Raw genomic sequence first — 18026 nt, forward strand, 5'->3', positions numbered from 1 at the left:
ATATACCTGGAGTGCAAGGGACACCAAGCATTTGGAAACAAGACATTTCCCTCTTTTTCTTCTTCTCCTCCTTCTTTGTGTGTGTGTGTGTTTGTGTGTCTGTATGTGTATGTGGGTGTGTGAGGTAGGGTCTCACTCTAGCCCAGACTGTCCTGGAATTCACTATGCAGTCTCAGGTGGCCTTGAACTCACGGTGATCCTCCTACCTCTGCCTCCCGAGTGCTGGGATTAAAGGTGTGCACCACCACGCCTGGCAAGACATTCTTCTAACATGATGCTTTGTGACAAAAGATCAAGCCCTTCTGACTTGCTTACAGCCATATATAGGGTTGTTGATTACTGAAGCAGGACAATTAGACACAGTGAATTACTTCCTTTTGCAAGCGTCTCATTTTATGACAGGTTTCACCCTATGAAATGGCTTTAAGCACTCTTTACATGATAGCAAAGGGTGCTTGCGTGCCTAACTGTAAACACGTTAAACAGGTGCTTCACTTTGCGCTAAGGGCCAGGAGCTGCCACAGGCCACCAGCAAGCAAAGACCCTGCCCCACAATTGTGAAATGAGCACCTGTCATGAGACAGGGCACTTTCGTAAATAGAAAGGTCATTTGAGAAACAGAAGTATTCTTATCAGCCAGATATGACGGCACACGCCTTTAAGCCCAGCACTTGGGAGCTGGAGGTAAAAGGTGACCATGTATTCAAGACCAGCCTGCGCTACTGAGTACGGTCCAGGTCAGCCTGGGCCAGAGTGAGACCTCATCAAAAAAAAAAAGTATTGCTATGAATACCTACAGTGCCCCATAACATGACTTCAAGCACATGCAAATCCCACCTTCCAAACAGACTTGCCTGTCCACCGCAAGTGAACCTGTTTCTAAGTGAGGAGAGAGCTGAGGCAGGCTCCTGGCCATGTGGATTCTGTGTGGCCCCTCTTCCAGGCTCTACACTGGTATAAGAATGCCACAGTGCTTGGAAAAGATGCACTGATGTGACCTACAGGGTCAAAGCATCTGTGTATTAGAACAAACATCGTTCAGCAACAAATGCTTGGCTCACACAAAACCCACCACCTCCAGCTCCTCTGCGGCCCGTGACATTCCCTGTCCTACGTGTCCCAGCCGTGTTGGGCCAGCTGTCATACCCAGTCAACACCACCTTGAACGTCCGTGGTGCTTAGTAAAGAGTCTGGTGACTGTCTGAAGCTGGCATTCTGCTTCTTCTCTGGGGAGCACATGAGTCATTCTAAACTTTTTAGTAACCTGAAAAAAAAAAAAAAAGATTTAATCTCCCTAAATAAGGAAGAGTGTTCACTCAGGTTTTTTCCAGCCCTATCCTACAGTCATCTTCAGTGCTAGGGATGAACCTCGGGGCCTCACACACGCGAGGCAAGCTGTCTACCACGGAGCCACACTCCCAGTCCTTCACCGATTGATTGTATTTTCCGTTACCACAATTACTGCATCAACATCTGTCTCCACACATCATACTTTTCTGTTGTAAGTTTGGTTTCATAGTCTGAAATCAGTAAAAAAAAAAAAAAAAAATCAGTAAACTTATTTAAAATTTTATTCTCCTTATCTTCTCTTATCCTTCTTGTATACCCTGGAAGAGCAAAGTCAGGTGAAGGTGAGAGTTTCGTGCTCCGGGATCCCGTACTTCCCCTTGTGCTTATCAAATAACGCCTTGAGCTCTTCCATGTAGGTCTGATGCAGCTCATCAACCTGCTCCGGGGTTGGGTGTGGAGTCTGTTGAACATGGATTGGACGGCCAACTGCAAAAAACAAAAATAAAATTAAAAAAAAAAATCCTAGCACATACGTCATCTGTGAGGAATGACAACTCTTCACTGCTCTGGTGGGCAGCTGCGGGCAGAGCTGCCAATCACCATCCTCCAGCCTGCTGGCCCCAGCCCTGCCCCCGGCTCACTGGCTGCCTGCAATAGTCACACCATCCCACCCGAGAACAAATAAAGAGCTTTCCTTCCCAGCTGTCAGGATCCTGGTGGTTCTGCCTCTGAGTCACACGCGCGCCTGGGCTGCCTGAGCTGGGAGGTGAGTGGGCGTGGCTGTGTGCCGTGTCCCCAGCACGCTCCTCTGGCCCAGCCGACAGTGTTCTCAGTATGGGTGACTGCGAAATCTCTGAGTCATGCATGGCCCTTCTCTTCTGACTCCCTTTTGAAACAGTTATAAGTGCTACATAGCTTCGCAGCCAGGTATCTGTACCAGAGGAACACGAAAATCCCACTATTTGTAACAGTAGTGAAAGGGGTGCACTTACCGTGACTGCGCCCCTGAAAGGAAAAGGGCAGGAAAGTCTGCACTTGCCAGAAATCGAAGATGATCTGACTTCTTATATCATAAAAAAAAACCCTGCATTTATTTATTTGCAATCTGAGAAGAGACAGAGAGAATGGGCACGCCAGGGCCTCCAGACACTGCAAATGAACTCCTTATTTGTTAGGCTTGGTAGGCACACACCTTAACTGCTGAGCCTTATCTCCAGCCTTCTTATCTCTTGCCTAGTTCCCTATGAGGGCTGGAGTGATCGCTTAGCAGTGAAGCCTAAGAATCCATGTTTGTTCTCTCTCTAGATCCCATGTTAGCCAGACACACAAAGGTGAGGTAAGCACAAGGTCTCACAAGGTGGCACAAGCATCTGGAGTTTGATTGTAGTAGCTGAGACCCTGGCGCACCATTCTCTCTCCCTCTGTCTCTTGCCCTCTCTAAAATAAATAAATAAATTAGAAACAAACCTAGGGTTTGGGGTTCAAGGACTTTCCTGGACCCCAAGCACCCTGTTACAGAAGAAAATTAAAAGGCAACTAAGCCAGGCATGGTGGTGTGCACCCTTAATCCCAGAACTCAGGAGGCAGAGGTAGGAGGATCACTATGAGGTCGAGGCCAGCCTGACACTACATACTGAATGCCAGGTCAGCCTGGGCTAGACCAAGACCCTACCTAAAAGCAAACAAGCAACAACAATAACAACAAAACAGAAACTATAAGACTTGATAGAAAAATATGAGATAAACTAAGGAACATTTATTAATGGGATCCTCAGCAGCAGTTTAAAAAAAAAACACATAAATATGTTATACACAATATCTAAATGTCAAAAAAATAAGTTTTTTATTAGGGATTGGGAAGCTGAGTGTGATGGCACATGCCTTTAATCCCAGCACTTGAGAGGCAGAAGTAGGAGGATTGCCATGAGTTTGAGGCCACCCTGAGACTATGCAGCAAATTCCATGTCAGCCTGGACTAAAGTGAGACCCTAACTTTAAAAACCAAAATCAATAAATAAATAAAATCAGGGGCTAGACAGATGGCTTAGAAGTTAAGGTGCTTGCCCGTGAAGCCTAATGACTCAGGTTCGATTCCCTAGAGCCCACCTAAGCCAGATGCACAGAGTGGTGTATGTGTCTGGAATTTGTCTGCAGTGGCTGGAGGCCCTGGCATGCCCCATTCTCTCTATCTGTCTCTTCCTCCTCTCTCTCCCAAATAAATAAATAGATTAAATTTTTTTTAAGAAATTACATATTGTTCTATGTATGAAATCAATGCTTTTAGTGCGCAGGGAAAGTCTGGAAAGATAAGCATGCTCCTCATGGGAAGGAAACATGGAGGGGTGACATCTAGTTAATCTGCATCGTACACATTTTCTACAAGTAAGAATACATTCATGCTTCAACTGTGTAATTAAAATATGCTAATTAAAACATGCACATTTCAAAGACATTTAAGAGTCTGACTTCCCATTTTTAGAAAATATGGAAATGTGCTCCCTGCACCCTCTGCTGGTCAGATGTTGCTAATGCCATCAGACGCGCTGGGCAGCTTTGGCGGCCTCAGCAGAGTGCGTCCTCTGACCTTTGGTTAGTTTTGGAATGAGGTCAGTCACGGGGGCTGTAAGAGACGAATGGGATGCACAAGGAAGGGGGTCTCCTTTGTCTTTCCCTGAATTTCTTTGTGCTACACACAAGACAAGAATCCGTGTCTCTAACAGAAGGTGGCTACTTAAGAGAAAACTTAGCATATGTTAAGTCTGAGCACAGGAAGAAGTAATTAATAAATGAGCCCCGGCGTGGTAGTGCACGCCTTTAATCCCAGCACCAGGGAGGCTGAGGTAGGAGGATCCCTGTGAGTCTGAGGCCAGCTTGAGACTACATAGAGAATACTAGGTCAGCCTGGGCTAGAATGAGACCCTGCCTCGAAAGAATAAGAAGGAAGGGGGACTGGAGAGATGGCTTAGTGGCTAAGGTGCTTGCTGTGAAGCCTAAGGACCCAGGTTCGATTCCCCTGTGCCCATGTAAGCCAGATCCAGATGCACATGGTGGTGCATATATCAGGAGTTACTTTTAATTTCTCGCCCTATCCCAGGCTGACCTGGAATTCACTATGTAGTCTCAGGGTGGCCTTGAACACATGGTAAGCCTCCTCCCTCAACTTCCTGAGTGCTGGGATTAAAGGTGTGTGCCACTACGCCTGGCTTGGAGTTAGTTTGTAGTGGCTAGAGGACCCCTGGCACACCCATTCTCAACCCACCCCCATAAATAAAAATAAAATTTATTTTAGAAAAAGTGATAGGACAGAAGAGATGGCTTAGCTGGTAAGGCGCATGCCTGCGAAGCCTAAGGATCCCAGGAGAGCCTGTTTCTCTCATATGCTGCTAAATGTTGGAATTCACCATTAAATACCATCAAACGGGTGCTAGAGAGATGGGTCAGTGGTTAAAGGTACTTGTTTGCAAAGCTTAACAACCAAAATTCGATACCCCAGTGCCCATGTAAAGCCAGATGCCTAAAGTGGCACATGCATCTGGAGTTTGTTTACAGTGGCCGGAGGCCCTGGCGTGCCCGTACTCTGTCTCCTCTTTCTCTCTCTCTACCAGTGTACATAGACAACCAACCAAAAAGTAGGCAGGAAGGAAAGTGGGAGGGAGGGAGGATGGGGGAGGGATGAAGGCAGAAAAGTTGGTATTTATAAACAGTTGCCTTCTTGTTGCTGGGACAAAACACCCAGTCAGAAGAGCTTATGGGAGAAAAGGGTTTGTTTTTTAGCTTACATTTTTTAAAAAATATTTTTTGTTTATTTTATTTATTTGAGAGTGACAGACAGAGAGAGAAAGAGGCCGATAGACAGAGAGAGAGAGAGAGAGAGAATGAGCGCGCCAGGGCCTCCAGCCACTGCAAATGAACTCCAGACGCGTGCACCCCCTTGTGCATATGGCTAACGTGGGTCCTGGGGAATCGAGCCTCGAACCGGGGTCCTTAGGCTTCACAGGCAAGTGCTTAACCGCTAAGCCATCTCTCCAGCCCTTAGCTTACATTTTTGTGAGTGAAGTTTGATCATGATGGGGAAAGCATGGCAGAGCAGGCACCCCAGGCATCACATCTTGTCACAGTAGCAGGAGGGAAATTTACTGAACGAGCTAGCTCTGAATCCCCAATGGGACAGACTAATAAACCTCAAAGTCCACCCCAAGTGACACACTACCTCCAACCAGGCTTCCATTTCCAGAAGACTTCACCAATTGGGGATTAAGTACAAGGCAGAATCACAAACACTTGAAGCTACGGGGGACATTTTACATTCAAACCACTACAGTATTATAAGTTTTCACTTAGCCCTTACTAAGTTCAGTTGAGTGAGATTTACCTAGAACTGTTCTGAACTGAGTTTTGAACTCATAAGTCTTTAAAAAGGACCCCTGTAACCCTTAGAAGACTGGTTCTCTTTGCATAAAAAGCAAACTTTTAGGGCTAGAGATGGCATAGTGGATAAGGCGCTTGCTTGCGACATCTAATGTTCAGCTCTCCAGGTCGCATGTAAGCCAGATGCACAGCGACACAAACGTGCAAGGTTGCACATGCACATAAGGTGGTGCATGCTTCTGGAGTTCAACTTCAGTGGCTGGAGGCCCTGGTGTGCCAAATCTCTCTCTCTCTCTCATCAAAAAAAACAGCAGAGTTTTAGCCAGGCACGGGGCTACACACACCTTTGATCCTAGCACTTGGGAGGCAGACGTAGGAGAACCACTGTGAGTTTGTGGCCAGCTTGGAACTACAAAGTGAATTCGAGGTCAGCCTGGGCTAGAGTGAGACCCTACCTTGGAAACAAACAAACAAACAAGCAGATTTTTATACTGCTAAGGAGACGGGGGGAAATGCTTTCCACAGACTAAGTTATTTGCAAATGGCTGCAAAATCCCTTTTTGGAACGCAACGGCAGAGACAGCTGCATCAGGCTGTTCGTAGAAACAACTTCCCCGCCCTGGAGACACCAGGCATGGCCAGCTTGGTCACATCTGTCACTGCTCTGCCCCACTGCTGCATCTGAGGCCTTCTATCGCGGCCTGCTCCCGTCGCCACACCCAGCGCTATGCCACAGAGAACGGGTGCTCTGCGGCCAGTAGACACAGGGGCAGGAGGGCTCGGAAAAGCGTGCTGGCTTCTCCCAGAGGTGAAGTTCAGACCTTTCAAAATAAACCCGCCTATGTCCTGCATTTCAGTGGTTAGATCCCACAGTTTGTGCATCTCACCGTCCTCCTACGTAGGAACTTCCCATTCTTAAGACATACTGCTGGGGAAAGAACAGGCAGGGGGGTTGTGGACAAATAGGGTTGTGAAGAATAGAAACTTAGGGGGCTGGAAGGATGGCTTAGCAGTTAAGCGCTTTGAGGCTCGATTCTTCAGGACCCACGTTAGCCAGATGCACAAGGGGGCGCACGTGTCTGGAGTTCATTTGCAGTGGCTGGCTGGAGGCCCTGGTGCACCCATTCTCTCTCTCACTCTCTCTCTCACTCTCTATCTATCTATCTATCTATCTATCTATCTATCTATCTGCCTCTTTCTCTGTCTGTTGCTCTCAAATAAATAAATAAATAAATAACTGAGCAAAGAATAGAAACTTAGGTGCCAGAGGAACCCTGGTGGAAGATCAAAGGGTTTCCCATGTGACTTAGTACATGCATGCATGCATGTATGTGTAAGTATGCATGCAGAGGTACATACATGCTCACTTGTGAATATTCATCAAGTAGTTAATTATGTCATGATAGCCACTGAGGTGTCCAAAATATGCTGTACAATACGTCACTCTGGGACAGGGATTATTTAGAACAAAAGGCACTTAGAAATGGTATCTCTAAACTAAAGATGGTACATCTATAGTCCAAGAGGGGTATTCTGGTCTCCCCCTTTCTTCCTAAAAGCAGGAAGTAAAACTCCCATGTAAATAAATGATGACCTCCTATATCAGGAAGAAATATTCTGGTTTGTTTGTTTTTGTTTTTTCGAGGTAGGGTCTCTAGCTCAGGCTGACCTAGAGTTCACTATGCAGTCTCAGGCTGGCCTTGAACTCACAGCAATCCTCTTACCTCTGTCTCCTGAGAGCTGGGATTAAAGCTGTATGCTACCATGCCTGGCCAGGAAGAAACATTCTTATTCTCAGAGATGGGAAGCCAGGCCAAGATTTATCTGTGTGGGCCTTGCTAAAATAAAATGGTATGTACTTTACTTTTTCTTTGGTCAACTGAGGGCATAAGCTGTCCCCTGCTCACTTCTGTGGCTCCTCATTTTCCATGGGCACCATATACGTAACAAACCTCACTCCTTCTACTCATCTGACCCATGTCCCTGGGATGCTTGAGCCTACCCGGGGACCTAAAGGGACAGAGATGGAGTGTCACCTCCTCGGCATTAGTCCCTCTAACATTATTTCCATTTTGTAAATAAAACTTGAAATTAAGTTCCTTTCCTCTCCTCGTACTTCAGACATCCCTCCACCTGCTATTCCCCCAGCTGTATATTATGAAGATTTGAAACAGTAGTTTACTTTTGCCCTCATGTGGTTTCCAGTCAGTGTTATTAAACTAAAGTACATTCCCTTCTCCATCTTTTCTACTTAAAATTCAGACCCAAAGGAATAATACCAACAAGCACTTGCACACCCCCTCATCTGTATTCAGTAATTTCTAACATTTTGGGTACAAAAGCACATGAATGTACGTTAATATACATGAGCATTATTAGAGCTTTTTTTTTTTTGAGGCGGGGTCTAGTGTATCCCAGGATGGCATTGAACTCAGTGCACAGCCAAGAATAGCCTTGAACTTTATTTTATTTGACACACACAGAGAGAACGTGCATGCCAGGGCTTCCAGCCACTGAAAACCAACTACGGACACACTCACCACCTTGTGTATCTGAGTTATGTGGGGACTAGGGAATTGAACCAGGGTCCTTAGGCTTCCCAGGCAAGCACCTTAACCATTGAGCCATCTCTTCAGCCCTAGCCTTGAACTTCTGTTTCTTCCGCCTCCACTTCCCAGTGGTAGGATCGTCGTTGTGAACCACCTTGCTGCATATGTCGGTGCTGAGGTTGGAACCCAGGGTTTAGTGCTGTTATGTGGGCATTCAACTAGCTCAGCTACAGCCTCAGTCCCATATTAGGTTGTTTGTTTGTTTTTTGAGACAGGATCTAACTACTCAGCTCTGGCTGGCCTTGAACTTTCTTTTTTTTTTCAAGGTAGGGTCTCACTCTACTCCAGGCTGACCTGGAATTCACGATGTAGTCTCAGGCTGGCCTCAAACTCACAGGGATCCTCTACCTCTGCCTTACAAGTGCTGGGATTAAAAGGTGTGTGCCGCCATGCTCGGTTTGGCCTTGAATTTGTAGCAGTCTTCCTATCTCTATCTTCCAAGGGCTGGGAATACCGGCATGCGTCACCATGCCTGGCCTCATTTTGTTTCTAAGCAAGCACTTGAAGGAGATGAAAGCACTGATTCAGTTATGGGAATTATACCTGTTTCAGCCACATTACCTGAGAACACCCTGGGCAATCCCCGAAAGAGCCCAGAGAGGACAGGGCAGCTATCCTTACCTCCTCTGCCACAGCGGGAAATCGGAGGCTCAGAGGAGAAAATAAAACATTCACAGTCACTTGGGTCAGGCCTCAAACCTCACGCTTCCTCCAGCCAAGCGCATGATGTGCAATAAATGCATTTCATCTGTGCACTGCTGCAACCCACATCAGCCACAAGCCAACACACCATGCGGTGGCAAGAACCAATCCCTCCCTCCCCTTCCTTTTCCTCCTCTTCTTCTTGACTTTCTTCCTTGTTGCTGGGGCTTAAACCCAGAGTCTTGTGCATGCTAAGCAAGTGCTCTACCACTGAGCTACATCTCCAGCCCAGGAACCAATTTCTTTTTTTAAAAATTTTTGTTTATTTATTTTTTGTTAATTTTTATTTATTATTTATTTGAGAGTGACAGACAGAGAAAGAAAGAGACACACAGAGAGAATGGGCGCGCCAGGGCTTCCAACCACTGCAAACGAACTACAGATGCATGTGCCTCCTTGTGCATCTGGCTAACGTGGGTCCTGGGGAATCGAGCCTCGAATCGGGGTCCTTAGGCTTCACAGGCAAGCACTTAACCGCTAAGCCATCTCTCCAGCCCAATTTTCGTTTATTTTTATTTATTTATTTGAGAGTGACAGAGAGAGAAAGCGGTGGAGAGAGAGAGACAGAGAGAATGGGCATGCCAGGGCCTCCAGCCACTGCAAACAAACCCCAGATGCATGCACAACCTTTGCATCTGGCTAACGTGGGTCCTGGGGAATCGAGCCTCAAACCAGGGTCCTTAGGCTTCAAAGGCAAGTGCTTAACCGCTAAGCCATCTCTCCAGCCCAAGAACCAATTTCTTAATGGCAGTGTTTGTATTTTTCAACGTCACTGTCAGAATAAAAATGAAACAGACATTCTAATACATCCATATGCAGAGACAGGCTCAGCAATGAGTAGGGCAGCCAGAAGGGCCTGGAGGTCATAGGAAGTGGGGCCAGAGCCTCTGCTGTGCCCCAGGAAGGTGCAGTCCACTGGCCTGTTTGGGAATCTGCAGCTCAAACCATCCACTAGTTGGAAGAACAGCTCTCTTCATGGTAAAAATGACAACTAGTAAACAGAGAAGGAATATTGGAGTTTGGAAGTCATTAGTTTGAAACTCTGGCTACTGATTGATGCTAATTATCAATGAATATTAAGATCATCAGGTATAAACAACCCTAACTGAACTCATAAAAAAGAAAGCCATGAAGGCAGATGGAGGCCTAGTTGTAAGGAAGGAGAGGGTCAGGGGATGCGGACAGGAGAGAGGAACTGGGGGTAAATGTGATCAAAACATATATATATATATACACACATGAAATTGTCAAAATAAATAAAAATAGAAAAAAAGAATTCTAAATAATGTATGGGCTATGATGAATAAAAATATAAGAAATAGGACTGGAGAGATGGCTTAGTGGTCAAGGCACTGGCCTACAAAGCCAAAGGTCCCAGGTTTGATTGTCCAGGACCCATGTCAGTCAGATGCACAAGGAGGCACATGTATCTTGAATTTGTTTGCAGTGGCTAGAGGGCCTGGCACACCCATTTTGTCTTCCTCTCTCTTTTCTTAGTAAATAAAAGTTTTAAAATAGATATAAGAAATAATTTTTAAAAACCATGAAATGGGGGCTGAGGAAATGGCTCAGCAAAATCACTTGTTTGCAAAGCCTGTCCGTCCAGGTTCTATTCTCCAGTACCCACAGAAAGCCAGATATACAAAGGGGCACATGAGTCTAGAGTTTGTTTGCAGTGGCAGAAGGCCCTGGAGTGTCCAAACTCTGTCTCTCTCCCTCTACCTCTCTCTAATAAATAAATAGAAATAAAAATCATGAAACCAGGCTGGAGAGATGGCTCAGCAGTTAAGGCGCTTGCTTGCAAAACCCAACTACGGAAGTTCCATTCCCCATTGCCCACACAGAGCCGGATGCACAGGGGGCGCACGCGTCTCGAGTTCGTTTGCAGTGGCTGGAGGTGCTGGTGCGCCCATTCTCTCTCTCTTCCCCTCTCTTTCTCTCTCAAAATAAATAAAAAGCATGAAGTAAAATGTGATGAGGAATCAGATAATTGCACATCTGCAAGTTATGCTTCCAGGTTACTACTTAAGCGGAGAGAAATATGAATGTACTTGGCTGTTTTCTGTTTGAATAGTCCAGACTGTCCTAGAACTCTCACGCCCTCCTGCCTTTACCTCCCAGTGTTGGAGTTTCGGGCATGTACACCCAACTAGAATGTTTGCTTGTCCTTTATTTTTAAATATTTTATTTTTATTTATTTATTTAATTGAAGAATGGGCACACCAGGGCCTCCAGGCACTGCAGAAGAGCTCCAGACGCATGCGCCCCCTTGTGCACCTGGCTAACGTGGGTCCTGGGGAATAGAACCTGGGTCCTTTGGCTTCCTAGGTAAACGCCTTAAGCGCTAAGCCATCCCTCCAGCCCTTTTCCTTTATTTTTAAAGCACAGGTGAAGTTCATTCAAAGGGGTTTTAATACAGATTTTAAGCATGAGAGTTAAAGAGAAAAAGTGGTGCTGGGGAAGAAAGTAAGACACATCCAGGAATGCAGAGGAGAGACCCTTAATGTTTCCTTTCCAGTACAGAAACCAGACAAACACCTTGCCCGAATGACCAGACTAGTGAGAGGAATGACCACCGTGAGACAAAGTGACACCACGTGCCCCTGAGGCCGTGCACCGGGAGGCACAGGCCATTTCCGTGGGAGTGTCGCTCCGCATGCTAACCGGGTCATAGCCACAGTGCGCGCGCTGTCCACGCCGAGGACACTCCACGAGACAACTGCCCAGTGACGGGCATCACTGCTCACACCACAAAGACAACGGGGAGTAAAAACCTGCTCCAGCCTGAAGGAGGTTATAGAGACATGAGGAGTGAAGGTAGCCTATGATCTTCTCAGGGAAAAAATTACTGTTCCCAACCAAACAAAAAGCAAAAGCCACTGCTAGCAAGGAAATTGCTGGGATGTTTCCCCAAACTATTCTGACATTATGGAAGAAAATGCTCATGTTCTTTTTGTTTGTTTATTTATTTATTTGAGAGCAACAGACAGAGAGAGAAAGAAGCAGATAAGAGAGAGAGAGAGAGAGAGAGAGAGAGAATGGGCATGCCAGGGCTTCCAGCCACTGCAAACGAACTCCAGATGCGTGCGCCGTCTTGTGCATCTGGCTAACGTGGGTCCTGGGGAATCAAGCCTCGAACCAGGGTCCTTAGGCTTCACAGGCAAGTGCTTAACTGCTAAGCCATCTCTCCAGCCCGAAAATGCTCATGTTTTTAAGAGAGACTGCAGAAGACATCTTCAGGTTTGCTGAGCTGAACTTCCAGACCAGGCACAGTTATGTAGGAAGGGATAGTTATTGAGCTTACAGCTCTAGGGGAAGTTCCATCATGGTAGAAGAAGCTGGGCCCCTCTCAAAGGACCAGTAGAGAAAGAAAGAGAGAGAGAGAAGCCACACCACACAGCACACTTCAGGAACTCCAGCCAGGCATACTTTTCATATCTTTAGATTGGAATTTCAAACCCACCACCACACCTTTAAGATCCATCCAGTAATACCACCTCCAGCCAGGTGGCTGCAGATCCAAACTAAAAACTAATGGAATGCTGAATATATGGGGGGGGGGGATCTATTCAAACTACCACAGGAACACATTAAGGTAATCAGGAATAATGAGAGAGAGTAAAGTGTTAACCATGGAAGACCATTTAAAGCATGTAGAAACTAGGCTTCTCTGGATACCCACATGTGTACATTCACAGCCAGTGAGGCCAGGAGAAAAGTGCATAGGTGTAGACTTCATTACTTACAGACCATTTCTGGATGTCATAAAATTCAAGAAAGGTTGAAAGAGTCAACTCAGCACAGACTTGGAAATATGAATTTTCTTCTTTCACCGTATTGTTTCTTTTGTACCTTACTTTCTTGTCCAAGCATGCCACTTCTCAGCACTCCCCGTGCCCTGGCTCTCACCCTTGAACTTGTATATCTATCTTAACATCTCCAGTGTGCCTTTACCCCGTTCCTAGAAACTCAGGAATAATATGGTCAGGCACCATGAACGACTAGTTTGCTTAGTCACAACCTGTACTGAACCTCTACACTGTGGATGCCAGGAACACAAACACATAAAGAAGAAATCAGAGCAGACTCTGGTCTTGTGAGGCTCCATCATATGGAGACAAAGAAAACAATGCTTTACACAATTTTTTTGCAAGTCTAAACTTCTTTACTCTCTCCCTGAGGTACATGACATTGAAATTCATTTTTCATCTTATTATGTAATGAAATACCTCATATGTGAGTGCTTCATTGTATTTTTAAATTTTTGCTTATTGATTGATTGATTTGGGGAGGCATGTGTATGTGTCAACACATGTGTTAACACATGTCTCCACATGTGTGTGGGCAGAGGTGCACATGAACACATATGCATGCATGTTGAGGCCTGAGGTCAACACTGGGGTCTTCCTCAGTTACTTTTTTTTTTTAATTTTTTTATTATTTATTTATTTATTTGAGAGCGACAGACACAGAAAGAAAGACAGAGAGAGGGAGAGAGAGAGAATGGGCGCGCCAGGGTTTCCAGCCTCTGCAAACGAACTCCAGACGCGTGCGCCCCCTTGTGCATCTGGCTAACGTGGGACCTGGGGAACCGAGCCTCGAACCAGGGTCCTTAGGCTTCACAGGCAAGCGCTTAACCGCTAAGCCATCTCTCCAGCCCCCTCAGTTACTTTTTGAGACAGGGTCCCACACTGAACTGAGAGCTCACTGATTCAGCTGGACTAGCTATATAGCGAGCTTTAGAGATCTTCCTGTCTGCTTGCCCAAAGTAGGATTACAGTGTCATTACCATACCTCACCTTTTCAAATATCTTATTTTATTTTATTTTTAAGAACTCCAGACACACGTGTACTTTTGTTTATTTGGCTTATGTGGGCCCTGGGGACGGGTCGTTAGGCTTTGCAGGCAAATGCCTTAACCACTGAGCAATCTCTCCAGCCCAATATTTTATTTTTTTTTTATTGTTTAGAGAGACAGAGAGAGGGGGAGAGAGGGGCAGAATAGGCACACCAGGGCCTCTAGCCACTGTAAACAAACTCCAGAAGCACGTACCACCATGTGAATCTGGCTTACATAGGTTCTGGGGAACTGAACCTTGGTCCTGAAGGTTTGCAGGCAAGCACCTTAACTGGTAAGCCATCTCTCCAGCCCCTCACCTGGGCTTTTACATGAGTGCTGGGGAGCCAAACTCAGGCCCCTCTCTCTGCATGGCAGGTACTTTTCCCATTGAACCATCTCCTAGCCCATTTTATTATATTTTGATAAAGTGATAATGGCATTCATAAAATATGCAAATGTTTCCATAGTGTAGTGGTTATTCTGTTTGCCTTATACAAAATATGTAAGTGACAGGCATGTATTTGTAAAACATGTAAAAACATGTGCTGTAGCCTCTGCTTAGTGCATGCCTATTGAGAGTGAACCGCTTCAACATGAAGAAAGGACTGTGGTGGAAGACGAGGAGGAAACTGACGGTTTAGTGAGGACACTGGCTACGGGAACCATGAAGAGAAGGTAACTGCAACCTGAGGGTGGCACTTTGGATTGAGTCAAAACATATTTTTAAAGGTATTCAAAGGACAGGGCATCAGATTGAGTCATTGCTCTGTTAGTGAGAATCAGGGAGATGGAATGAACACTCCTGAGGTTACTGAGAAAGAGTGGTCTTAAAGATATGTAGGGAAACTACAAGATGGAGAATCAGGGCTTCACTGGATACAGCTAAGATTATAGATGAAGGGTCAACTCCAAATGAATACAGTCAGTCTCTTCAGAGTTCTTCTGACAAGAGGTAGAGACTACAGAAACTGGGGGGGGGGGGGGGCTGCTTGTTCCTTTTTGTTTTATTACAGACAGGCCTTGAGCTTGTGGTCTTCCTGCCTCAGCCTCCCGAGTAGCTGGGACTACACGTCTTTGCCAATAGACCTGGCAAGTTCATAAAGTCCTAATTAAGTAGAATGGGGAGCTACAGAATAACTTGGCACCCTGGATGCTGCCTGAATCTTTCCTGGGGTGGGAGAGCTTGAGTTATGAAGACAGTAAAAGAAAAGTCAGGGCTATACGTGTTTTGGCTTAAAATAGGAACAAGGACGCTAGAAAGCACAGGCATTAGAGTGTGAAAATAGAAAGGAACATAGTCCAAATATTACTTCAGTGACATACTGTGTTCATTCCCTGTGGCATCGGAGTGACATGTCGCTTGACTCTGGTTTGTAGAATTGTAAATACTCTATGTTCAACTTGTTTATGTCAAGTAAATAAGCATCTTGCAGCACACACATTGAGGCCAGGTTTCCCAGTCAGGCTGCCCTCCATATCTCACTCCTGCTCCTTCCATCCAAGATCACGACTGCTGGAGCTTAATGGCATTTTCAGATTCTTAGCTTGGTTTTTAAAAGGTTTCAAATCATAACAGAATGGTAAGAGCCTATTGCTAAAGACTCCAGATACTTGGGCAGCAAGGTCACTGAGAAATCCTGCTGAGGCTGAGCTGAAAACCTTCTCCCTATAAACCAGCTGACAGAGCTGGAAAAAGCTATGCTGCATGCAGCCCTATGGGAGAGAAAAGTCACATCAGTGGAGATAAATAACAGTGGACACTGCAAGCCCTACATCTGGCCAGACAGGCCAGATGAGCCAACAGGTACAATAGTGGCATGTCTGTTATAGGGGAAATCAACTGCTCACTAATTGGACTGGAGGCCCACTCCACAGGAGTGAATACATGCCTGGTAGTGAAAACCTATTACAGGTGAGGTCATGAGTCCTAGGGGTGTAATGCCTGCTGGTGTCTGGCTAAATGTATATATTGTGCTCACAAACTGCCTAGTAAGCACTTCTCTTAACATTCATACTCATATATTAATGCTACTTTCACTTTTGGGTTAGAGAAGCTTCTCTTTTCAGATGGCGGTGACCTCTGGGATGACTCAAAAGGCACCATAGTGTTAAGAAGAAGTGACAGAGGAGTTTAGGAACTGAAACATCTCTATCACACCCTCCAAGTCTCAGGGTCCATTACAGAAGAGGTAGCAGAAAGAATGTAAGAGCCAAAGGAAGGATAGGACTGTTTACAGTACAGTCTTCCAGACACAAAATGGCCTGGATATCCATGACCACGCAGTGCCTGGCACTACCTACACAAGACCATAATAGGAGGAAAAGACGAAGACATCAAAATAAAAGAGAGACTGATTGAGAGAGGGAGGGGACATGATGGAGAGTGGATTTGTGAAGGGGAAAGTGGGGGAGGGGAGGGAATTATCATGGTCTATTGTCTATAATTATGGAAGCTATCAATAAAAAATGTAAAAAGATATTCCTTCCAGTTATGTACAAAGGACACTCTTAATTCATTCTACAGGGCTCAGCACTTCCTCATTTTGAACTTACCTGTCTCTTCTAAACATTAGGAGATAATTACTGTGTTCCTGGCATTTATTGTTCAATTACTTTTTTACTTATTCAGATCAGGACTTAGTCTGTTGACCAGCTGGCTTTGCCTAAAGATTCTTCTCCCTTACTGTCTTGAGTAGCTGGAATTATAGGTACGTCCCCAGGCTGGGCTCCACCCTGTCTTTTTCAATCTCCACTCTCCTCCACCCCCTCTCAATTCCCTCAAATAAAAGCAGTCAATACTAGAATATGTATAATATGTGCACACACACACACACACAGACACACACACACACGCAAGTATATGTAGTTAGTGGTACATAAAGCCAGATGCACAAAGTAGCATATGCATCTGTGGTTCATTTTCAGTGGCAAGAAACTGCCCTGCTACATACAGAAGGCTGGTGCTGAGAAATGGATTTATTACAGAGTATTAGCAACTTTATTTCTCAAATTGGATTCTACCTGTAGTTCAATGGCAGAATTCTTGAAAATAATCAATTCCTAATCAAATATAAAGAAGAGATAGTTCATGCATAAAATGCATATTGTAGGGGCTGGAGAGATGGCTTAGTGGTTAAGGTGCTTACCTGTGAAGCCTAAGGACCCAGGTTCAATCCCCCAAACCCCACATAAACCAGATGTACATGTTGGCACATGCATCTGGAGTTTGTTTGCAGTGGCTAGAGACCCTGGTGTGCCCATTCTCTCTCTCTCTCTAATAAATAAATAAATAAATAAAAATATTTTGAATAAATTTACTGTAATTAAAATTCAATTTATCCACAAATTATTACTTTAGGACATTCACAATCAAAGCTACTTCTCTTGCATTATTAGCACCTCAATCAGTGACAAAAAATATAACTTTCTAATATAAGAATTTTATTTACTTATGTACATACCAACAGTGTGGATTGGTTTCCGATATGGCATTATTCCAAAATTGTACTGGAAAATTCCTCTGCCATAAAATATTGGCAAAGCCAACCCCGTGTACTTGCGCACTATATCTTGTATGGTTCGAAGCCATGAGCCTTTGGTGTTGTTAATTTGCTTAAAAAGTTCAATTTCACCAAAAGAAAACAGTGGGACCAAACTGGCGCTGCAAATGAAGAATGTTCAACTTAAATGACAGAATTTAAATTATTTTGTCTATCTGACTTTCCTAACAACCCCCAACCCCAATTCTTTTTTAAAAATTATTTTATATTCCTTTATTTAAGAGAGAGAGAAATAGGCAGAGAGAGAGAGAGAATGGGCATGCCAGGGCCTCCAGCTACTGCAAGCGAACTCCAGATGTGTGTGTCCCCTTGTGCATCTGGCTAACATGGGTCCTGAGGAATTGCATGTGGGTCCTTTGGCTTTGCAGCAAGTGCCTTAACCATTAAGGTATCCTTTCCGGCCCACCCACTCCAATTCTTATATGCCCCTGTAAGGGTTAATCTTCCTTCTCGACTTGATGTGATTTGGAATGAGGCCCAGAGGTGGGTCAGTGAGGGTATTTCCAGAGGTTTAAGTGAGGAAGGAAAAGTCACCCTGAAATGTGAGCACTGCTATCCCAGGGGCTGGGTTCTCAGACTGAATGGAAATGAGAAGGCGAGCCGAGCACCGACGCCGCTCTGTGCATCCTGACTGCCCACACACAGCGCCCGCCTGCC

General features: G+C 45.2%; 1 protein-coding gene across 1 annotated transcript in view; it reads right to left on the reverse strand.

Moving 5' to 3' along the window:
• Positions 1–1553: 1553 nt before the first annotated feature.
• Mogat1 (monoacylglycerol O-acyltransferase 1) overlaps positions 1554–18026 on the reverse strand; it is a 48333-nt gene continuing 31860 nt past the window's right edge. Inside the window, exons 5-6 of the mRNA XM_045148095.1 lie at positions 17271–17470; positions 1554–1776 (exon numbers count right to left, since the gene is read on the reverse strand). Of these exons, the coding sequence (XP_045004030.1) occupies positions 1622–1776; positions 17271–17470 (355 nt within the window). The 3' untranslated portion in view covers positions 1554–1621. The remainder of the gene's footprint in view (positions 1777–17270; positions 17471–18026) is intronic.

Source organism: Jaculus jaculus, chromosome 4 (assembly GCF_020740685.1).
Source record: "Jaculus jaculus isolate mJacJac1 chromosome 4, mJacJac1.mat.Y.cur, whole genome shotgun sequence".
In the NCBI taxonomy this organism is placed as follows: Eukaryota; Metazoa; Chordata; class Mammalia; order Rodentia; family Dipodidae; genus Jaculus; species Jaculus jaculus.